The sequence below is a fragment of the Platalea leucorodia genome, assembly GCF_965183815.1.
Source record: "Platalea leucorodia genome assembly, chromosome: 1".
Classification (NCBI taxonomy): domain Eukaryota; kingdom Metazoa; phylum Chordata; class Aves; order Pelecaniformes; family Threskiornithidae; genus Platalea; species Platalea leucorodia.
In genome coordinates, this window is record NC_138823.1 from 141,155,473 (window position 1) to 141,170,627 (window position 15,155).

Genomic DNA, 15,155 nt, shown 5'->3' on the forward strand with positions numbered 1-15,155 from the left:
TTGTTGGTTTATAAATGACAGTTGCCTAGATATGATGATCTCAACGGCAACATTACAAATGCAAAATTTGTTTAGTCTCTGATATTTTTTGTTGTTTCTACTGGATTTTGCACAAGTAATGGCCAGTTTTAATTAAAAGAGGATGTAAGGTAGGCTTGTTAGTATATTTATTTTCTTTGAAACAATTTTTGAAATCTTCTTGATACTATTTTTGGAGAATTTCATTTCTAGGCATATGTCAACTTGGCAAGTTTTTCTTGTTTTGTTTTTTCTTTTAACTAAAATGTTATGTAACTAGGCAGACTTTCATAAAGGCATCTTAAGTAAAACAAAGCCTGTTTAGTCACAAAGTAAATCTGTCATTTTAAATATTAGAGAAGATCCATCCTTTTACACAGTTGTGTTTCATTTGGTCTAGAAAATGCAATGTGAGTTTTCCAAGTCATCCAGAACTGAAATTTTGTGTTTCGGTTTGTCTTTTTTTCTTTTTTTTTTTTTTTTAAATCAAAGTTGTGTACTGACAAACATCATGCTGAAGGCTGAACATCTCTCTTGTTCATTACCAAAACCCAAGGAATGATCATAGAATCATCAAACAGTTTAGGTTGGAAGGGACTGTGGCAGCCATCTGGTTCAAACCCTTGCAGGGCCATCAGGACCAGGTTGCTCTGGGGGCAACATCCAATCAAAGTTTTAAATATCTCTGAGACTGGAGACCCTGCAGCCTCTGTGAGCAAGCATCTTCCAGTGTTCGACCACTGTCATAGTGAAAAATTATTTCCTGATGCCTAGTTGGGATTGCCCATGTTCCAGCTTGTATCCATTGCCTCTTGTCCTTCCACTGTGCATCTCCATCTTACCTTCACCCTCCAGTTGGGTAGCTGTAGACCTAAATGAGGTCCTCATTTAGCCCGCCCTCCTCCAGTCTGAGAAAACCCCGTACCATCAGCCTCTCCACGCATGTCATGTGCATCAGCCCTCGACTATCTTATATGGAGAAAATAAAAGCGGTATTTTATTTTAGTTAGCCAGGTTATGCTGTTTACCTTGGTGGAAGTGATCTGATGTTTTTATTATTCTTCTTCAGGGCAAAAGGGGTAAATTTAGTTTTTATGCCCTTGCAGGGCCTAGTGCTTTCCAAACCTGTGGTCTTTGGGCTCTGGCAGTTTGTTCCTCACTTCTAAGGAGGCCAGGAAAGGTAATAATGAAATGTAAGGGTGTTGCCAGTAAATGGAAATTATGGATATGCACAGCTTAAGTAGAAATATTTTTAAGGGATTGAATCTTCGAAAAAGGTTGAAAACCTTTTCTGTAAGCCAATTATGTAATATTCTGTGTATAAAGTCATGTTATTTCCCCAAGTAGGACAGAAGAAGCAGACAAACTTGCATCCAGAGTCTTAACTGCTGAAAGTGATGGTACTTTTGGAAAGAGCCTGCTTTTTGGGATATTTGCAATGTTTAGCAGAGGTAACAGATGTGCTCAGATATCTCAGTCAAAAGTGAGGGCCAAGCTGAACTGGACAGTGTATGGATATATCACGAGGAAGTGAGCTCATAGTTTTTAGAAGTGACAAGAGCACAAACTATCAGAGCAGGGGGAAGGTAAGAGGTTTTAAAAGTGAGAACACTTTCAGCAGAGGGGTGAAACTTGAAGCTTATCGTAGATCTTTTGATTGGGAAAAATCATGAAGGCACAAGCATGTTCTCGTGGTAATGTTTTCATTAACGTAAAATTAACCTGTAAGGCTGCTCTGTCCTTGTTGAAAAGTTTAGATAGGGCAGTGAAGTTGGAAATAAAAAAAAACCACCAAAATTCCCCCAAATGGATTTTGTTCAGTAGCTAGTGCCTCTCTCTTGAAAGGGAGTGCATGCTGAACTTTTTGTTAGGATTCATGCTGGACTTTGTGGTTTGCTGGGGGCTTTTGGGGCATTTTTTGGTTGTTGTCATCTTTAAAGTCTACTTACAACATCTGAAAGACATTTGGTTAGCAATCCTGGTCTTAATCTCACCTCTGTGTCCAACAGGTGCTATACAGACTTTGTTGCTTCTTCCAACCACAAAACATATGTGGTTCACATCTGGACGGAAGGAGTCACTTTTAGTGAGAGACTCCAGCATCCTGCTTCTCTGCGCTGCTGTGACTGCCCCTAAGGGTGCTGGCACTCCCTTGGGGCTGTCGCAGTACAGACTCTTTTCTGCCTGGAGATGTGCCGAGTCAACCAATGCATTTTATGCGGGCATCCCAACAAATATCATAACCTTTTGCTTTCCATTGATGTGTTCCAGATGTTAGTTTGTTACCTGGAGGTGGAAAACTATTGTGAAGGTATCCATTTTTTATATATGTGGAGCTTTATTGCACTTCTTTAAATGATCAGTTTGTACTACAAAAAGAACCGCTCTGATTTTTGAAACTTTTTTTAATGACTTATGAGCGGTGTTTTCTGAACAACTGAATATAGATGCACACCAATATCAGATTGGCATGCATGTGTTGTATGGTATCTTGTCAGAGATCAGAAGAACTACTCAGAAGCTGTTCCAGTTCAGTGGGTCAAAAATCCACTTTTTATGAAAGGCTAACTGTAGATTTGCACGATTGACTATAAGGGCTCCAATTTTAAAAGACAGAGGTAACAGAGAGCACTTCCAGTTGGTAGGATAATAGAATACTACATGCTCAGATGGCTAAAATGTTGTGCTTTCTGCTGCTACTTCATGCTACTTAAAAAGAAAAAAAATAGGCATAGAAAAGGTGGGAAAAAGACAATTTGAGAGTAAATTTCAACTATATGAGATCACTCTTTGGTTAACAGTAAGGTGAGGGTTAGCCATCTTTCATACAGCTGCATATTCTCTTAGGAAAAAAAAAAGCCCAACATGATTAATAGGCAGCATTTGGGGATGAACCAGAAGCTTCCACACCAGAATATATTTAAAACTGTGGCAGCAGCAGTATACCACTTTAAGCTTGACTTTTATTTTCATTTTTTCCCCATCCGCTTTTCAAATTGTCCTGGAATTACAGATTAGAAGGTAAAAACTTCAGCAGGCCCTAAGAGCTAGGAAAGTGTTTTGTTATTACAAATTTTAATATGAAATTTCAGATAGCAAAATACACATACTCTTGCAGTGTGTGTAATTTAGTTTTCTAAATTGGAAAATCTGCTGTTACCTAGCAGTTAATGACTATTTTTTTCCAACATTTGGAATGCAGGACCTGATTTGATAAGCTGATAAAAGAAAACAAAACTGAGAACATCGTGGAAGTGCTCAAAGTGAAAATTACAGTTTAGGTAGGTTTGGGGGTAGATAGTTAGACATTTTAATTGAACTAAAATAGTTTTATACTAATACGGTACTGTTGTGGGAGTACATTTTGTGGTGCATTTGAAAGTGAAGTATTTAAGTGGGGGAAAATGTATGTTAATGCTTTGCAAGAAAGTGATTTTTTTTATACCATCTATCTAAGCAAAATAGCTGTTAAAGAAATAGAGCTCTCAAGTCTGTATTGGAGAGTAACGTGTAAAGTTTAGGATAATGTCTTCGAGCCAGGAGTTTGCTTTTATCACTTGGGTTGGTATATTAAACTGCTGTAGGCAACAATCATGTGAATTCTGAAGTAAATATGTATTCCTGGACAACTACAGCGAAGTCAGCCCCTGCCAGTGTAAAGAAAGGTGTTGAGTCAGTCTGCATTCTGAAAGTCCTGCGTTTTTAACATCTCCATGACAGGGATAACAGAAATGAGTCCAGATGATGATTTCAGTTACCCACATGGAAACGGGGGCCTTGAATTTGATCGGACAGCTTTGGTTACACACAAGCAACACTGGCTTATGTTAAGCAGCAGAAACCCCTACTTGTCCATTACAATTCAGCACTAGTCCACAGCTGGACTAGCTCAACATAGCTAAATTGGTTAAAATTACCGTTTTTATTATTTGAGTTTAATTTTGTCTTTGGGGATTTTCTCTGAATTTGGAGTAACTAGTCCTATAAAAAACCAAGCTACCACTTACACATGTGTGCACACACACAAAATTATCAAAAAAAGTGAATTCAGGTTTTTTTAGGTGTTTATATGCAAGTGTATATGTGCAGCCACGTTTTTCAGGTGCAGGTGAAACTGATCTTAGTCTAAATGGATTGGGTGCACTAATGGAGGGGTTTGCACTCTTTTGAATGAGTCTGTTTTAAAACAGTAGCACTACCACATGATAGAGTGCAGATAAATTGCACTGACCTGAGCTGCTGTTTTTTTTCAGATCAACTCCCCCCCTTCCTGAGTTGTGTAATAATCCCATTATCTTCAAATTATGTGCTCCGTTTCTAGTGTGCCATGTTCAGTTTGAGTGTTCTACCAGATACCTTCCTAGTAATATTTTAAGAAGGAAAGAACCTAATTTATTTATTTATTTATTTTAATTCAGAATTGCAGAATAGGTTGTCCATGTTTTGCAAGGAATTAAGAGGCAGTGAAAATACAGCATTAATGTATTATTTCAGGGGTTCTAACCTGTGGAAGAAGGTGGCTGTGACAGTCCTTCCTGTTCTTATTGCTTTGTTGAGGGAAGTTGAAGGGATAAGTACCTTTCCTTTGGAATCCTTAGTAATCAAGCTATTCCAATGTATTATTTAATTTACAGCACAGCCCCTGTAAAACTATTTCAACCCATTTCCTTGACAAAGCAGCTGGGAGATCAAGAAAGTGATTGTAGCGCTTGCACTTCCAAAGTATTGTCTGGGTAAATGGGGATAAATGGACAACCCAGCCAAGTATTTGGACTACCCATCGTTCCACATCTTAGCTGAGCAGTTGTGATGTGGACATATGTTTTCCACAATAAAAAGTCATCATTATAGAACAGTCCTAGTGCCAGACCATATTAACTAGCTGTGTATTTGAAGTTCACAACAGTAAATAAAAAACCAACAAAACAAAAACCCAGACAAAAAAAAAGCCAACCCAGACCTTGGATAAACCCCAACAATTCCAGTAAAACAAGATAATACAAAATATTATTACTTGAGTATTTTTGACATATATATATGCATGCCTCTGTACGCATGTACTTTTGCACAAGTTTATTGTACTTCTTCTGTGGCCAGGAGCATCAAGGGCCAGTGGCTTTGCCAGGCAGGTGAGCCTGCAGCTGAGCGAGGGTGCCAAGAAGCCAGGGCATGGGCAGAGACCACCCAGCAAGGGGTGCAGTCCCACGCAGCCTGAGCAAGGACAGCAGAGCAGGTCTGGTGACAGTGACCAGGCTCAGCTGAGAGTCCAGCGAAGGCCAGACAAGCCCGCAGGGACGAGGCAGGTCCAAGGTCAGGCTGCAAAGCCAAGTCAGGAGGTTGGGGTCACCAAAGTGCATGGGCAGGCACAGGCATCCCTGCGGGGTGGCTCAGGCAAGGAGGACCAAGGACCTGAGATGATGTTTCTCCCAGCTGTTTTTCCCACACTTTGCACAGACCCTGATCCACAGGTTCATGGGTGGGGCATGGGGAAGAGGTTGCAGAACCTGGTGCTGCACTCAGGGTCATGAAGATTATGGAAAAATGTAGAGTTGTTTCAAATGGTCAGTGAGGACCCATTGCAAAGCTTGTGGAAATCATTCTTTTTTCATCTCCACTGAGCTTTAAGTCAGGTCTTGCTTGGCAGTCGGCAAGGTGCTGGGGTTTCCTAGTCACGATCCTGAAACAGCTACTTTTATTAATGGTTTAATTTGACCAGCTGGACTTCCTTCTTTTCCTTTTCTTCTGTGTAGGATTTATTTTACATGACTTTGAAAAAAATGCACTTTTTTATTACAGCCATTTAAAGGAAACTGTTTCCAAATGCATGAATGGAAGTGCTTAACCATTAACAAAACATGATTTTGTAAAGGTATCACCTTTTGTCTGAGCAGAATGACAGGGATTTGCATATTCAGGTTTAAAAAAGCTTATCTCTTTATATTAAAATATCTATTCCACACTCTGCATTAATTTTGCTATTTTAATCCAAGTTGTAGCTATAATGCTTGTATGTTCTTCTTCAAGGCCTTAAGTATGATGAATATAGAAGTAGTTACTGGCAGAAGGGTTTGAAAAGGTTATTGGTGCATGTGGAACTCTTGTTAACTTATGATAATTCATGTCTTTTCAAATTTGTCTTTTGTTTTCCTCTTTGCAGAAGGTAGCCTCTGTTCTTTACAAAAGTTGCTATTACCATTATCATCAGGCTAAATCTCATTTTTTATCAAGACCCAAGGTTTTGGTACAGATTTTCTAGACCATGCACAAATTGCTTAAGTGCGTAAAGGTATAACATACATCATATATAAAATATATGTAGCATATAACATAGAAAATAAAGCCAATTGTGACAGCTTTTCTGCAGAAATGTTGCAGCTATTTTGTAAGGGGAGTGGGATTTTTGTAGATGATCATGGCATTTTTTCTAGCTGTGCATTGAGATAGTATTAACTGCATTGGACTGAATGATGACACTGCATGAAACAGGTACTTGTGCAAATAAGTTTGAAAGAATTTCGGATTTAATACATCAGCTATTTATGTGCTGTAGCCTGTAAAGATTTTAGTAGCTTGTTCTGTCAGGTGACTAGATGGCATGTGCAACTAATTCTCCCAATAAACTTGATTAATGCATAGAAGGAGCTGAGAATTTCTGAGTTCTTTTCTTAAATGCAAAATATAGCGGGGGAATGACTTTCCGTTTGCTCCGTTTAAAATTTCAAATTATGAAATAGATAATTTTCACTTGGGGAATCCAGTGGCCTTCATTGTGTCATGAGGGTCTGTGGTTATTCCAAAGCACTCTTTATTTCTGGTTATAATTCTTAATCACAGCATGGAAATGTGAATGCAGTATACTTGTCTGTACAGTAAGCATTTAAGCATAGACATCAGTACACTGGGGAGAAGAAAGTCCCTAGGATCCAAAGGACAAAAAACCCCCACTGTAAACCAGCAGGCAGTTCACTTGGAGAGAAAATAGAACATCTTTTTTGTATAGTGATCAGAAACCAATGACAAGGTATCTATTCTTTAATTAGAGGCAGCATGGGGAAAAACAATTATTTATTATAGAACTTTGCAATTTGTTTTAAAATTGAATTTCAAAGTTTAGTTTTTTTTTAAAGATTGACACAAATTGACAGCATGGATTTCTAAAAATGAATATTTAAAATCTTCTCCTCCAACCTGTGGTTTGTTTTGCTTTCCAACAGCTCTGGTTCAAACAATGCAAACACAGAAATGGTTTTTGCTAGCTTTAGATTTTGTGCTCTTACAGCTCCAGACAGTGGAGCACTGACATTTTGTCTTTTCAAAACTAGAACAAATAAACAGTGTTTTAATGTGCATTGAAAAGCTTCACTTTATCAAATATTTTGATTAAATATTGGTTTACGATCAAACCACAGTTGCCCAGAGAGGTTGTGGAATCTCCATTATTAGAGATATTCAACTGGACATGGACCTGAGCAACCTGAACTGGTTGGACCTGTTTTGACAGGGGGTTGTACCAGATGACATCCAGATGTCCTTTCAATCACAAATTATTCTGTGACTCTCTGAAACAGGTTCCTTTAAAAAAAAAAGTCTATACAAACAAAATAACTCCTGGCTACTGAAGGACATTGCTGCTCTTTACTGTGTTTAGTTCAGCAACTTGTGGATAGCCATGGAACTTCAGCTGCAGGTTTAAGGTGAAACTACATTTTAAAATTGTCCATTTTTTATTTTAATACTGGACTTAGATGATTAGGAGATGACACTGTTAGAACTGAACAATAACTTGGAGTGAGTTCTAGTATGTAGTTGGATACATTTTTATGGTTAAATCACAGGCTAAAACACTTAAGGAGCACAAATGGTCTTTAACATCTGAATCGGGCAATCTGACCACAGACAAGACTTGAGTCAGTCACGTTGTTGTAGAATGGGTGATGAGACTAGCGAGGAAAACGCTGTCCACTGAGTGTGTATAGGAGTTTGCGAACCATAAGCAGTGCAAAAAGGAAGTGCAAGGTAAGTGTAAAAAGGCATTAGCAAACAGGATACCATGTCTCATGCCATCAAGGAATCAGTAGAAGCACAGTAGGCAATCTTCCAGTCAGCTACCTGCGCAGTATAATCCAACGTGCACCCTGTCAGAAAAGCACCTGGTATTAGTTGCTAAGATATAATGACATCAATATACAGTATGATTTTGAAAAGATCAAGTAGTGTACGGAGTTCTCTCGCTATTGTACTAAATACCTACGCTAATGCGATAGTCTGTGTTTTCCAAGTCATAGCAAAATTTAAGTATACATCTCCTGCTTGGACTGTTCGGAAGGATATTTCTACTTATATGAACTTCTGAGGCATGCATGTAGCCTTTAATCTCTAAAATAGACAAGGGAATGCAAATGCCCTGGATATATACCTTACTGTATTCCTAGCTGGCTTGATGATGTTTTAAGTTCCATTGCTGTGAGTTCCTTTCCCATTTGTAATGCCAATAATTAAACATTGTATTTAGTCTGAAATTACCATTCTTTTCACTTCGTGATGTTTGATTTTCTTGAGCTGGAATTTTTCTTTTGGGCCACAACTAAGGAGGGTTTACAAGGCACAGAGTTGGGGGAGCAAAATGCATTGTACCTTCAAGATAGCTAATGTATGATAACTAATTAAACTAAAATTACAGTGGCATAATCAGAGGACACTCTGTAACTTTCATATGTTAACAAGTCAAAGTAAAGATTGTTGAGGAACCTGGCCCCATCAAAAGGAATTTGAGACTGCTTTTATACTAGCTAAGATTTTCCTATCTCTTGCTTGATGCGAGGTAAGAAAGCACCTTTTTGTGCTGACAAAGGCAAATCTGGAGTCCAGCCAAACATAGCTTTTGGTAAACAGTGACTTGTTCCTAATGTCATCCAGACAGTAGCAGTGTCTTGCTCTGGGGAAATTCAAGAGATGGAATAGGACAGAAAGAGGAAGCAGATGAGCATCTGGTTTCTGTGCAAGAGGCAGGTACTGGAGCTGTTCTGGAAATATCTTCATTCCTCTGGAAGAGCAGAGTGGTCGCTATCAGGAAGAGACAGCCTTCATTTCCTCTTGCTTGCGGAAAACACAGTCTGTCTTCTTCATGCTGGTTCCCTTCTTTGAGGGGTGGGGAAGGAAGTTTGGCAGAAAGCAGGGACTTTATAGAGGTGATCTCCAATGACATGTGGCAAGGTGCCTCGAGCTGTGTCAGTAGGAAGCATCCTAAATAAAAGACATTCAGTAGAGGGACAGGACCTCACCCTGAACTGATTGGCTTTCCCTCCTGTTGCCCTGAGAGCAGAATTTTGCTCCTGGAGAATGCTGGCAGACAAGATCCAAGCTGGCTGTGATGGAGCTTGAAGACGTGAATGAACAATGCTGTCCTGGGGGCACTGTCTGATGTTGCTTGGATAAAATTCTCATGGGACATTAGGGCTTGAAATTCTGAATTTTAAGAATTTGAGGTTAGCTGGGGTCAGTCTTTCTGTTTGTAGGTTAAATCTAACTTGTTCCTTCACCACTGATTTCCTGGGATTTTCCTGGCATGGGCTGAACCAGAAACCAGAACTCAACCTGTGCAAGAGACGGGACCTCATGGCTCCAAGGAGTCGGCTCCCACCTTTGCTTGTGGCACTGGGGTGAGCTGGAAGGCGGCTCCCAGGCCTGCCTGGTAGGCAGAGGCTGGCTCCAGCGAGGTGGCTCCCAGCTTGTTCTGCACACAGGCAGGCACAAAGCTGTGCTGATTTCCTCGCCCCCAGGCACCAGCCACGCTTGGGAACTGGCTTCCAGCGCTGCTGCTTGTAGAGACAGACAGGAGCGCTGGGTTTGGGCTCCTGGTCTTTCTTCCACAAAGCGTGAAGGGAGCAGGAGACCAGCTCCTGGCCCTGCCTGGTGGGTAGGGAGTGGCTCCTGGGAACCAGCTCTCCATGCCTGCAGGAACTAGCAGGAGACAAGAACTGGCTCTTGGCTGGAGTTGCTGGAGGAGTCATAGGGCAATTAAGAAGGTATATAGCAGCTGGGAACCTCTGGCTTTGAGCTTGTCTTCAGAAGATATCTTTGCCCTGTATTTTTGGCTGAGACAGACTATCACACTGAACTGGGCACTGTTATGTGAGACAAGTACTTCCTCAGATCTTGTTGCTGTTTCCATTAGTTAAAATTTGTACGGTCCACTTGCAGCAATGTATGGTCCTTATTACTGATTGTACAACTTGCTGTATTTCAAATAGTTGTTTCTTCACCAAAAATGCCATGTATTACCAAAAAGTCTGCTAAGCCTGTAATAAACCATTGCCCAGTTACAAGTACTGAACTGAACTAAACTATGAAGCTTGCATTTAGGTGTGATTAAACAAACTTGTCGCACTGCCCCCCTCCTTGTGGCAGAGGTCTAGGGTTAAAGTTTGCTTAGTGCTGGAGGTGGTGATAAGTTTGTATTCCTGCCTGCCCTGTCCCCCCCATCCCCTGCCCTGCATGTCACTGCTCCTGTAAGGTAACTGCAGAAAAGTGGGTCTTGAAATACTGATATTTTTGTAGTTGATTTGTTTGAATGTGGAGGACTCTGGGAATAATACAAAAGCCTGAATTATAGTGGCACAAAACTTTCGTTGTTAGCAGTTTGAAAAGATCATGCTGAAAATTGGTTAGCTTTAGTCATCTTTTTATAAATTTTCTTTTAATTTTAAGCTTTTCTTGCTTGACTTTGAAACTTGAAATATCTAGTTGAGTCTCTCCTAATCACATGCTGTGAGTATAAAACTTCACAAATAGAGACTATGTAGAGATTGTATTTGTGAGGGTGTTCAAAACTTTTCATTTGTTACGATTTTGGACAACAAAAAGATCAGGTTTGCTTTACAATATGTTACTAATTTATATGAACAGTATTGCTTTCCTGTTAGAAAATATCATATTTGTTTTACTTGTATAAATATATGCTTGTATCTATTGTTATTTTATTTTATTATTAAATGAACATTTTTCTTTTCTTCCCAGAGGATGCTAAGCAAGTTTTTGGCCAGACCACAATTCATCAGCACATTCCGTTTAACTGGAATTCAGAGTTCGTACAGCTGCATTTTGGAAAGGATAGAAAAAGACACCTAACATATGCGGAGTTCACCCAGTTTTTACTGGTGGGTCTAATACAATACAGTTTGTCAACAGTAATAAGAAGAATGCAAGAATCAAAGTATTTGCAAACCTGCCAAATACCACGCTGGTAGGAAAGTTGCAAGATGGAGCGAGTGTAGGCTTTTACAGTCAGAGTGCTGGACTTTAATAGTGTGTTGACAAAGAGGATATGCTTGTGGTAAAATTCCTGATTCAGGCTATCTATTTTTTTTCTTTTGTTTTGTTTTTGGCACCTGTGTGCAGAAGGTGATCTTTTCTACACTGTTGTGTAGACAGAGACATGAAATCAAAAACCTAGACCTCAAAGTCTGAAAATCTCCTGTATATTTAAATCACATGAGTCAAAGAATGCTGAATAACAGTACTGAACATTTTGGACCCAGTCACCAGAGTGGTATTAAGAAAAAGTACTGTCTGTAAACAGCATGTTTACCAAATTTGTGTTTAATTCGGTGCTGGTATCCAATAAAGATGATGTTTTGCTGCAAGCCCTTTCCACACAGTTCTTTACTTTTGACCTTTTTTGAATTTAGAGTATCTCAGGGAAATGTGGTATATAGAGAATAAAATACAGTCTTTCTTTTGCAAGGAATTCTTGGCTATTTACACGTTAGGGTACTTTGTTACAGAAAACAAAATATTGTGCTAATAAAAAAATAAACAGATTATCTGTATTTCAGCAGTACTGTTAAAAATAGTCTTCAGTAGGAAAAGTGATCCTTGAAGTGGTAAAACACGTGAGTTTCTTATTTGTATTCCTTCTGAATAGTTAATGCCTGTATTAGTATTTACACTAGAGAGTTTTAAAATGGGAACCTGCTTCAAGACTGCAAGGTTTCTTTTTTTCTTGTTTACACAAGTATGTTAGTTCACAGTAGGAGGTGGTATCATTTTGATGAGGAATAATTAAGATAATGCTATTGAGACAAATGTTTCAAATTGACTTTGTAGAACAGAGCATAATTAACTTCGTATGAAGAGGACGTCAGGTATCACATGATTAAATCGTATTCCCTTAGGTTTTCTGTTGACTATTGTAACTCCTAAGTAGCTAAAACATAGACCAGTTTTGTGACAGAACAGTGAACTAGAACTTCTTTGGGATAAAAATGAAAATGTGTTACTTGATTAGGAAAAAAAATGTCTCTGGCCACGTGTTCTGGTGTTCATGTATCCTGATTTTGGTGGATTAAAATCACAGTCTTAACAGAGTACCAGTCCTGTTTGCCTCATGCATCTGTTTGTTTAGAGATCTGAGGAAAACCTGAAGAAAAACCTAGAATGAAAAAAGGGACACTTTTTGCCAAAAAGAGGAGGGAGGCGGGGAGTGGTGAGGGAGGTTAGAGCCACAGGCCTAAAAGAGCCCATAACCTCATGGCTGGGTATTTGGAAGATTTGAGTTCTTTCTTTGTGTCTTTGGGTTCTTTCATGTTTTTTCTTTGAATTAGGAAAAGCAAGAGCCGAGGCAGGAGTTTTCTAACTTTGGAGATGAGTCCTAACTACTAGGCTTTCTCATCCTGTGGAGGGGTGTTCGTCTTTCCTTGTCTAAAAGGACTTTTCTTGGATGTGATCATATTCAGGGGAGAAGTGTATTTGGTTTTGGTGTGTCTTGCCCTGCCTTGTTTGTTTGTTTGTTTTTTTAACTGTCTCTACTGCAAAAGTGAATCTTAGCTAGTTGCAGTGCAGAGTAAAGGGTTGTGTTGGAACATGTCCGTGGTCCTTATTAGCCAGACATCTCTTTGTGGTGATGATCCATATAGGACAGAAAGAGGGAGGAAGAACATAAACATGAAGAATAAGGATGATGATGCTGGGTGTCCTCTAGAGAGGTGAGATGCATTCAGGAAAAGTTCTAAGGCTGCCAGTAAAGATGCTCTGAGCATTGGTGCAGGCAGCAAGGACTTTCAAATAAATTAATTGTCCTAAGACGCTGCTGAAGTTGTCCGCTATCAGTACAGTCTGTTAGGATGCTCAGTCAGCCACAGTAATTCAGTACATCTATTTACCCACTTTCTAGAACTGTAAGTCTTTGAAACCCAGAAGTTTCCTTGCTGATTCATGCCTTGCAGCGTTGTATTATAGATATTGAAGTTTGAGCACAGAAATGACTCTCAACACAAATTGGAGAGTTATGTTCACAGGCATAGAAATCTTTCTTTAAGCTCTGTAACCTTTGGTACTCAGTCTTTCCTTCTGACATTCTTGCCTGTGCATGAGTCAGTCTCCTTGGTCTGATGTCTAGACCTTGGACCTTAGACAGCAGGAGACCACAGTGGATACCAAATTACCTTTCTGCATTCCTGATGTGTGAATGCTCTTTACATTGCACTTAACATGGACCAGATGGTTCTGTAAGGCGCTTCAGGTACTGCTTTGTAAGTACAATGCAATTTGCAACTTCTAATGAAATAATCCAGCTAGATTCAAATTCATTCACGTTGGGTCCTATTATGCCACATAAAGTTGTTACATATTCATTATCTGTTGCAGCATTTGGGCTAATCATCTCTTCTGGCAAAGCTGAAGGTACGTGGAAAATAATGTTAGTATATTTTATCCATGCACAAGATGGATCTCTTCTGGCTTTAAATAAGAAGAGTTTATATGGGATTCTGAATATTTATATCCTGCCAGCACTTTTTTTGTCTACAGTAACAGAGATGCCCAAAAGTATAGCGTCCAAACTGCTTGGCTCTAATACAGTTAACAATCTATTTGCATCAACCCAGAGCTCAAGGTGTGTTGTTTTACCCTGCTTCTCATTTTGCTAGCTTAAAATTAGCTCATATATCTCCACTATATATCTGTCACATCTGTATCTGTTTGGTTATGGCCAAGTTCCATCATCACTTAAGTGGCAAGTCTGCTTCAAAAAGAGCAACATTGGCCCCTTTGTCAGCATGTAAAATCTATTCCGCAGGATGAATTTTAACATATGCTTGTATGTGGGCCTGGTAAATCCATTTCCACGTTGTCTGGGAATTTATTTGTGCCCAGCATATTAGTTGATGAAGTAGTACTCTTTATAGTTGAACCCTGGGATCTACACCAGTGGAAAGGCTTGTCCTGTATCTGATGAATCCATTGGGATGGAACCCAAACATAAATTTCTATCTAAGTGGAAAGTAAAGAAGCTTTTAATGAGCTGTAAGTGAAAGCTGAGGTAAAATCTCTAGATAGGAAATAATTTCATGAAAATTCTGGTGTCAGCATGCCTGCCATGATGTGCAAATTAATTTTTCACAAAGTCTTATGCTACCTGGGAGTATTCTGGACTTCCAGCACCAAGGGAGAAGCTTGTTTTCTAAGTATATCTAAGTTTACAAGAAGTCTAGTCAGAGAAGGTTCTTTAGGATGTGTAATTTGTATTGCGAAGCAATGGGGATTGTATTTCTTTAAACCTTAACCTGTCTAGGTAAATAATATTGGCCTGAAATAGGTGAAACAATAAAAATTATTGCAAGTCAGATAGCATCTCTATACACTACAACTTTGGTCTATTATTTTTCAGTTTATTTTTAAGGGAGTATTTTTTATGTTGGCTGTGTATACACAGCATAGGCAACGTTACGAACATCTCATAACGATTTCCCTGATAAATTGCTGGTAGCTACTGAGCCTCATTTTGAAATGCAGCTAGTCATGCTGTGAGATGTCTCAACTTTCAGGCTTGGAGACTGAGGGAATAGATAGCCTTTCTTTTGAGTTAAACACTTTAAGGAGTTTATTACATTGTTATGCAATGTACAGTTATTAGAGAAGTGACATCTGTCTGGGTTTTTTTGTGACAGACTTTATAGGTGAAATTCAGTTTTGAGATTAAGTGTGTTACCATGTTATGGTCTGCATGTTCTTGTATGCCGTGTCGCTGCCATAGTCCTGGTTTGGGAATGTCACGTGGCTGAAGGTCCCCGTGCTTTTTTCTGCTCGGTGCAACTGGAAAACGCATAGCACATCTCAAAATAACTGTAGCCTAAAAAGAC

The 15,155-nt window shown here is 39.3% G+C and overlaps 1 protein-coding gene across 4 annotated transcripts in view; it reads left to right on the plus strand.

Annotated features, from left to right (window-relative positions):
* SLC25A13 (solute carrier family 25 member 13) overlaps nucleotides 1-15,155 on the plus strand; it is a 102,390-nt gene that overhangs the window by 39,621 nt on the left and 47,614 nt on the right. For all 4 annotated transcript variants that reach the window (XM_082335954.1, XM_082335956.1, XM_082335955.1 and 1 more), the window contains one exon: nucleotides 11,035-11,174. In XM_082335954.1, the coding sequence (XP_082192080.1) occupies nucleotides 11,035-11,174 (140 nt within the window). The remainder of the gene's footprint in view (nucleotides 1-11,034; nucleotides 11,175-15,155) is intronic.